The sequence below is a fragment of the Lissotriton vulgaris genome, chromosome 1_1 (genome assembly GCF_964263255.1).
Source record: "Lissotriton vulgaris chromosome 1_1, aLisVul1.2, whole genome shotgun sequence".
Taxonomy (NCBI): Eukaryota; Metazoa; Chordata; class Amphibia; order Caudata; family Salamandridae; genus Lissotriton; species Lissotriton vulgaris.
The window spans coordinates 685,430,422-685,439,261 of record NC_141685.1 but is presented as its reverse complement, the minus strand read 5'-3'; the positions used below and the strand labels follow the sequence as shown (position 1 = coordinate 685,439,261).

At 42.6% G+C, this 8,840-nt stretch overlaps 1 protein-coding gene across 1 annotated transcript in view; it reads right to left on the bottom strand.

Moving 5' to 3' along the window:
- Nucleotides 1-5,541: 5,541 nt before the first annotated feature.
- The window catches only part of LOC147747658 (uncharacterized), a 174,408-nt gene continuing 171,109 nt past the window's right edge, over nucleotides 5,542-8,840 (bottom strand). The window contains exon 5 of the mRNA XM_086925828.1: nucleotides 5,542-7,135. Coding sequence (XP_086781954.1) covers nucleotides 6,084-7,135 — 1,052 coding nt within the window. The 3' untranslated portion in view covers nucleotides 5,542-6,083. The remainder of the gene's footprint in view (nucleotides 7,136-8,840) is intronic.

Sequence of the window (8,840 nt, the reverse complement as noted above, 5' to 3'; positions counted from 1 at the left end):
TTTGTCCAAAAAGTGCAAGATTTCACTGGGAAATTGAGGTGCGACCATGTTGCGGTTTGCGCTGTTTCATGTCGCAGCCACTATGCCTACCCATGCAAGTGAGGTACCATTTTTTTGGGAGACCTGGGGAAACGCTGGGTGGGTGGAAATTTGTTGATCCACGCAGATTCCAGAACTTTCCACCACAGAAATGTCAGGAAAATGTGTTTTTTTTTCAAAATCTTAGCTTTGCAAGGGATTCTGGGTAACAAAACCTGAGGGTAGGCAGAGGAGTCACCCCATCCTGAATTTTCCTGGGTGTCTAGTTTTTAAAAATGTATAGGTTTACTAGGTTTCCCTAGGTGCTGGGAGAGCTAGGGTGCAAAAACAAAAGGTAGTCTTTTTGTCCAAAAAGTGCAAGATTTCACTGGGAAATTGAGGTGCGACCATGTTGCGTTTTGCGCTGTTTCATGTCGCAGCCACTATGCCTACCCACGCAAGTGAGGTACCATTTTTTTTGGGAGACATGGGGAAATACTGGGGGTGGGTGGAAATTCGTTGATCCACGCAGATTCCGGAACTTTCCACCACAGAAATGTGAGGAAAATGTGTTTTCTTTGTCAAAATCTTAGCTTTGCAAGGGATTCTGGGTAACAAAACCTGGGGGTAGGCAGACGAGTCACCCCATCTTGAATTCCCCTGGGTGTCTAGTTTTCAAAAATGTATAGGTCTGCTAGGTTTCCCTAGGTGCTGGCAGAGCTAGGGCACAAAAACAAAAGGTAGTCTCTTTGTCCAAAAAGCGCAAAATTTTACTGGGAAATTGAGGTGCGACCACGTTGCGTTTTGCGCTGTTTCATGTCGCAGTCACTATGCCTACCCACGCAAGTGAGGTGCCATTTTTTTTGGGAGACCTGGGGGAATGCTGGGTGGGTAGAAATGTGTTGATCCACGCAGATTCCAGAACTTTCCACCACAGAAATGTGAGGAAAATGTGTTTTTTTGTCAAATTTTTAAGTTTGCAAGGGATTCTGGGTAACAAAACCTGGGGGTAGGTAGACGAGTCACCCCATACTGAATTTCCCTCGGTGTCTAGTTTTCAGGAATGTATAGGTTTGCTAGGTTTCCCTAGGTGCTGGCAGAGCTAGGGCGCAAAAACAAAAGGTAGTCTTTTTGTCCAAAAAGTGCAAGATTTCACTGGGAAATTGAGGTGCGACCACGTTGCGTTTTGCGCTGTTTCATGTCGCAGCCACTATGCCTAACAACGCAAGTGAGGTACCATTTTTTTCGGGAGACGTGGGGGAATGCTGGGTGGGTGGAAAATTGTTGATCCACGCAGATGCCAGAACTTTCCACCACAGAAATGTGAGGAAATGTGTTTTTTTTGTCAAATTCTTAGCTTTGCAAGGTATTCTGGGTAACAAAACCTGGGGGTAGGCAGTCGAGACACCCCATCCTGAATTCCCCTGGGTGTCTAGGTTTCAAAAATGTATAGTATTGCTAGGTTTCCATAGGTGCTGGCAGAGCTAGGGCTCAAAAACAAAAGGTAGTCTCTTTGTCCAAAGAGCGCAAGATTTCACTGGGAAATTGAGGTGCGACCACGTTGCGTTTTGCGCTGTTTCGTGTCGCAGCCACTATGCCTACCCACGCAAGTGAGGTACCATTTTTTTTGGGAGACCTGGGGGAACACTGGGTTGGTGGACATTTGTTGATCCACGCAGATTCAAGAACTTTCCATCACAGAAATGTGAGGAAAATGTGTTTTTTTTGTCAAAATCTTAGATTTGCAAGGGATTCTGGGTAACAAAACCTGGTGGTAGGCAGTCATGTCACCCCATCCTGAATTTCCCTGGGTGTCTACTTTTTAGAAATGTATAGGTTTGCTAGGTTTCCCTAGGTGCCGGTAGAGCTAGGGTGCAAAAACTACAGGTAGGCACTTTGCCAAAAAAGGGTCAATTTGTAACTGCAAAATTTAGGTGTGACCACGTTGCATTTTGTGCCGTTTCCTGTCGCAGGCACAAGGCTGACCCACACACGTGAGGTATCGTTTTTATTGGGAGACTTGGGGTAATTCAGATTTGTAAATCAACTGTTATTACCAATTGAGCTTTCATGCATTTCTCCCTTTCAATGAAAGACATTGTGTAAAAAAAAATATTTTTGAAAAATGACCAATAATTCTCATGCTAATATGAGTATTCCCAATTTTGAAAATCTGCAATTATATACTGTTTCTGAACTCTATAATTTGTACCCAATTCAGAAATACATAGGTGTTTTTCATACAGATTTTTCCATGTATACATTTTCCAAGACAAAGTGCTCTATACCCAGTAAATGAAAAAATACCATTGCAAGTTGCTGCTCAGTTTTTGGATCTGGGTTCGTCGGGTTCTTTGTGAAACTACAAGTCCTATAACTCCCCACAACCAGGAATGTCTACCGGATGTAACGGTATATTACTTTCCAAGAGCTGTCAAAATTAGAAAAAGTTATAGGTGAAAACGTTGAGACAAAAGGCTGTTTTTTTCAACAAATTTTCAATTATTCCAATATTTAACTGTTAGTTTCTATCAAGAAACCTTCATGGATTTAGACAAATGTCCCCTTTCTGAATTTAGAATTTTGTCTACTTTTCGAAAATTTCTAGATTTCCAGGATCCATTATTGCTTTCAAACTCATGTCGACCATTAACTGGAAGGAGGTGGAAAGCTCTAAAAATAGCAAAAATAGGCTATGTCCCAGAAAAATGCCAAAACTGTGTGAAAAAAGTGGGTTCTCTGACAAAAGACTGTCATTCCCTAAAAGCTGAGAAAATTGAGATTTCAGCCCCACAAGCCCTTTTTTGATAACATTTTCAGGGAAAAACCCATAGGCTTTCATTTGCAGCCCATTTTTCTGAAAAAAACAAAAAAATCACTATATTTTGGTAAATTTCTGGGACCCCTCCAAGGGAATCCACAAACCCTGGGCACCTTTAGAATCCACATGATGTTGGAAGAAAAGGACGCAAATTTGGCATGGATACCTTATGTGGTCAAAAAGTTACAAGGGCCTAAGCGCACACTACCACAAAACGCCCAAAAAAGCCTTAGCACAGGAGGGGGAAAAGGCCTAGCAGCGAAGGGGGTAAGTATATAGAACCTTACACAAAGATTTTAATGCATTACTGCACAATTACCTAGTTCTCAGGATATGCACCAATCAGGAACATGCAAGAGGAAACATTTAACTACAAAATACATTTGAGGATTATCTCATTGTGTTTTGCATGAAATTCCAGTCATTCTCACATACTGGTTGATACATTGGGCCTAATTTATGAGGCCCCTTACCCCATCGGGATGTCCCTTTTTGTGACGTTCCATGGCGCAGGTGCCTGCTCCTTATACATGAGAAAGCATTAATCCATTTTATTGGCTTAATGCTGCCTCGTAAATATTGTCCCCTTTAACGCAGTTTTCTGTGTTAAAGGGGCGTGCATTGGGTGTTGCTGGGGGTGTTCCCAGCACTATCCATGGCATTTTGACACTGGCCCAGATTTACTAGGAATCTTAAATCTGGGGCAGTGCCAAAAACCTACACCTCCCTAGATGAGGCATAAGAGAGGCACAACAAGGGGACAGGATGTGGTCAGACGGCTGGAGCTGCCGACTTTGGTGCTGGAAACCATGGTTCGAGCCTCGGGGTAGCGTCAACATCCTGTGATTCTGGGAAACATCACTTAATCTTCCTGTGCCTACCAATTCTTTTTTTATTTTTTATGAATCTGTCCTTGTGTAACATAACCGGTGCTCATGTAAAGCGCTCCAATACCTTCGGGTGGAGTTCGCACTATATAAATATGCAAAAAAAAGAAAACGAGGAGACATATCTTTATTTCTCCTCGTTTTTCCTTTTTCCTTGCGTAAAAAGAAAAAATCTTGTGATTGTTTTTGCTCAGGAAGTTTTCCCTTCCTGCACAAAAACCCGTCAACGCAGGCACCCTTGCAGCATGGTGCAAAGGTGCCTGCGTTGGCGCAGGCAGCCCATTGTGCACCAGTGCAGTGGAAAAGGACAAGAATGAGCCGTATCTAATAAACACCGCGCATTCTTGCCGTAGGGCAGCGCAGAAGGAAGCCTGCTGCGCTGCCCTGCGGCAAAAACACATAAATGATGCCCATTGTATATTGATAGCCTGGGACAGTTTCAAACTTCTTTAGTTAAGCATGGGGCTGGGAGAAATGTCTGGGAAGGTTCTTTAATTGTTAGAATAAACTAGCGCTGTTTTATTTAGAAAAAGAAACGGTAGTACTAGGCATCACCTGGTATACTACGAAAGGGATTGAAATGTAGGACAGCGTGAACACAGTTTACGCTAGCCTAAGCTTCGTTTCTAAGGAATTTAAAGAAGGAAAACAGCTGTCACACACTATCATGTGGAGGAAGTGTCTACAAGGTCTTCTTAACTCAGGTGTAGTTAAGAAATTTAGGGACGCGTCCTCCCTCTGTGACTCTCTTGGGGAAAGGACATTGTTGCTGTCTCTCACCACGATTTCTTCTTTCTCAGCTATTGAGAAAAGGCTCCCAGTGGGACAGTTCTCACGCATAAGACAGCCGTTCGTTCACATCCTAATGGCTTTCTTTCATCTTATGTCCACATCAAGAAGTATAGAGTAACGTGACAACTGCTCTTTGATTTATTCAAACGATTTGATTACAATATTCTCATTTATCACATTGAATTACTGTATTTAAAAATCAGAAAAGAAATAATAGTGCGAGCGAGACCCCCCCCCCCCCCCCCCCCCTTTCCGGGAGAACATGTATTTGTTGTTCTGCAATCCCCAAAAACATTAATTTAAGCATTATTGTTAAGCCGGCTTTCTTTCAGTGTGCATTATTCAAGCCTAAACCATAACTACGTGAACAATTCTCTAGGACCCAGTTACTAATTATCTTCAGTGACGTTTTTGGCATAGCTCACGAAATACATAACTCAGGTGTGGGAAATGCAAACCCCTGGTGCTTCAGCGAATGAAACTGTGAAACCGGAGCTCAGTGAAATTCTGTTCATGGGTTTGATTCTTTAGCGAGATTCTCAACGTGTAGTGAATTTTGAAATGCTGCGTTTAGTACTGTTTCTAGCAATGGCAAAGTCACCTATAGGGGGCTTCGAGCGCAATGCAGACAATGCTGCTCCAGCACTAGGAAACGCAGACAGTGCTGCCCCCGAGTGGGAACGGACTCCAGGTTCACTGAGAGTGAGTCTGGATCAGAAGGCGAGGGTTTCCCCAGCTCTCTTCACCGCGACCCTCCTTCCTCTCTGACCTGGGTTCAGACATAACCATTAATTATTTTCTACAATGTTTACTTTATAGAATTAAGTTAATAGAAATCAACAATGCAGATAAAAAAAGGCAGGAAGGGTCCAACAGGTAAGAAAAGATCCACCGTAGAACATTCCTGAAATGTGACCCTGGTCAGTTCTATAAAAAGACGCTGTTTGGTGATTTCTGTGGGCCACAACTTTACAACAACGCACGGCGATTGTAGTGAAATTACGTATGGTGGTTTGAGTTTAATCACAAATTTTTGGAGGTTACTGAATTTGACAGAATTTTCCGATGTCCTTCCTACACCTATGTCATTATAACAAGTCTCTCAGAAGGGGATTATATCACTTGTAATTGAATATATGATCAAGAGTAAAAAGCACAGGGTCTCAATTCAGCTCTAGGTGTGCTGTGGGTACTGGGCTGGGCGGGTGTAGGCAAGATGTGCTTTAACACCACTGCTAAAAGTGATGTCATCACTATGGATTGTTTTATTGCAGGAGTTCGGAGTCAAGGGAGTCAGAACCCCATCAGTTTCCTGTGGGGTACAGGGACTAGATTTATACGTCATCCCCATTCTCCCATGATATTCAATTCAATTATCAAATGCTTATAAGCGGGAGTAGCAGGTGCACCACTTCAAAAACGGAGAAGAGGACAGTGATTATAGTAAGAGAAAGCAGCAAGAATGGCTTGAGAGAGAAGCAGGTGGGTGTTGGACAGGGTGTTCCGTTGTCGGCCTCAATGGTGTCAGATCAGATCACACAAGAGCCTTTGTAGTCCCTAAAAAGCTAAGTAGTCTTAGAACATTTGATAGCGGCTTCAGCTGTCACTCTATACTCTGTTATATGTGTTCCATAGTATTTGCCACTAACACTTCTCTCTTGAGTTGATCCATCTATAAAGGTGGTGATCAATGTACCTGTCCAGGGTATGTCCATGACATATTTTTTGCCCATCGTTATATATCCCACTGATGTCCCTGGCTGCGCCTCCATTGTTGCGATTATAGAATCACTGGTTGTTTCCGAGGTCCTGCCAGCTGTGCCACTAGTAAATGTGGTGGTCACAGAGGTGGATGTTGAAACCTCTGCAATATCAGGTATGCCAGCTTTGACTTCTGCAGTGACGCCAACTTCCAAACTGGCTTCAACGTTCCAGCTGTGTTCCTCTTCTTTCATAAAAGTAACCGTCCTGGTAACAACCAATGATGTGCTGCCTGGCTTACTTTTGCAGTTATCTACTATCGTTCTGGCACCCAATCTTATTGGCTCAGCTTGCAATATTTCTCTGTCATCGAAATGATAGTCTACATTAACAATCACAAACTTTCTGGCCGGTTTGTTTGTCTGGATCCTGACATTGACACTCTTCAGCACATATGCTGGAGTTGTCATCTTCCCAAAGCTCTTAACGGCTGACATGGCTAAGATCCCTTGACCAGAAGCATTTATATGGTTAGCCTGCCAGAAACTCACGTCCTCTTTGGACTTACTTCCCTCGCTATTCCACACAAAAGCCCACACACCAGGGGTCACATAGTCCATATGCACACAGCGGAACTCTTCAGTGGAAGGCTGAGCAGTGGATGATGCCATCGCTGCATGCCCCAAAGCAACGTATTTCGCTGGGCACATGGGTCGCCAGATGGAACAGTCTCTGGTAGCATCTGAACCATCATCATTCCAGACACGTGCAAATCCCTTAGGCTTTTCCAGAGCGCCCTTCACCACCTCTTTTGCATAAATTGCAAATGTAGCAAGATAATTCTCAACAGCAACATCACCAAGACTGCAGCAGTAGTTGGGTCTCCAGATTGAAACATCTTTTTTCGCGCCACTTCCTGAAAAGAAAATCAAAATCAAATGAAAAAAACAGTGAGCGATCTTTAAGTGCTTTAACAAACGTAAAGATTATAAAGACATAATTATGAAAAAGTGTTAGCGGTGATGATCATTCCCCTAAAAATGCGGAAGCAAGTGTGTTCCCTAGCAATGAGCACAGTATAAAGTGACCCTTTCAGAACAATATTTGACATATATATTACATGTTTGGGTGCTTTTATACCACACGTGCTCGATCTAAAAACCCATATTTCGCACAGACCTATAAATATGGTAAATATTTCACAGTTGCTTGTGACATATGGATTTCATAATCATAGGGACAGTTTACAAAACAGTCTTCAAAAATTTAACAAATGAAAGTCTACAAGGATTATCTTAAAAAAGGGATTGTTTTATATGTATATTGTGATGGTTTGTATTATCTGATAACAATAAACTCTTATTTGATATTTGATATTTTGATACAAGGCTTTTGTGGCACGGAGAGCCAAATTAGGTGGAAAATGTATCTAAAGCTGCAAAGAACGCCCTCAGGCATTATTTGTCATTTATTTGAGCAAGGAAAAACATGTTTGTAAAACCCGCCTATTATATTGCAAATGCAGAAAATACGCAATTAGGAGGTAAATGCTGCAGTCAAAGATTCCCATAAATTCACTGGCCATCACCTTTGTCTATTGTTTTATTAATAATGTTTTCATGGAATGTAAACAAAACATACACATTTTAATGCCCTTTGTTAGCTCATAGTTATATTTTCAAACAAGCTACTTCAAAAAATACATGATATATGAAAAATACATATCTGGTGGCATGTTATAGGTTCCAAAATGCTATCTCAGGGTTATGGTGACATTCAGACATCACTCACAGAATGAGGATTCCATTCGCCTTATAGTTTATGATGTCTCCAGAACCAATCAATGGCTAAATATGACTTTATTACGGTTAGCCTTTTTGTATCCTTTATTTGTTATACGAGCCCTAGTAGCGCTGTCTAAAATATCTTCACATAAAGAACACATGAAGGATCATTGTATTCGATTGAACCGACCCAAAAATGGCATAATCGTAAATTAGCTTATCTCTTGCTCATGTTCTTGAACTGCAGTGGATCATTTCAGTCAATCTCTACTGCATTGCTGCGACCACTAGGATGCCTTCAGCATTTGGGTCAAACTAATTGACCCGCAGGGCCGGACTGGGATCGCAAACCAGCCCTGGTGTTCGACCAGAGAGGGGCTTGAGGGAACACTGCTCCTGCGCTTTTATTACAAGGAGCCGGTCAAAACTAGCCGCCAGTAACAAAAACGGCCCACCGGTCTAAAACTGACCCCCACCCTTCCGGCCCACTGGGGAAAAGCCTGGTGCCCACTGCGGCCAGTCCAGCCCTGTTGACCAGGGCAGTCAAAATACTGGCTGAAGCTTCTTGCCAAGGTCTTGGATCAGCTTTTCCATCCAGGACGTCCGTGATGATGAGTGGATTCTATTACATACAACTTCAGACGGAGGACCCTCCAGCCAACTAGCAAATAGGGAATATACTGCTTCCAGGAGCTGAGTGTTCTTCACTGGAATGCATTACTTCAAAGCAGGAAGTTTTAAGGCCAGCGACTCCTCAAAAAGAAGTGATGTTTCACTCTGGTGAAGATGACCCACAAAAGTCCTGCTTTGATAAGAACGTACAGGACACCACATATT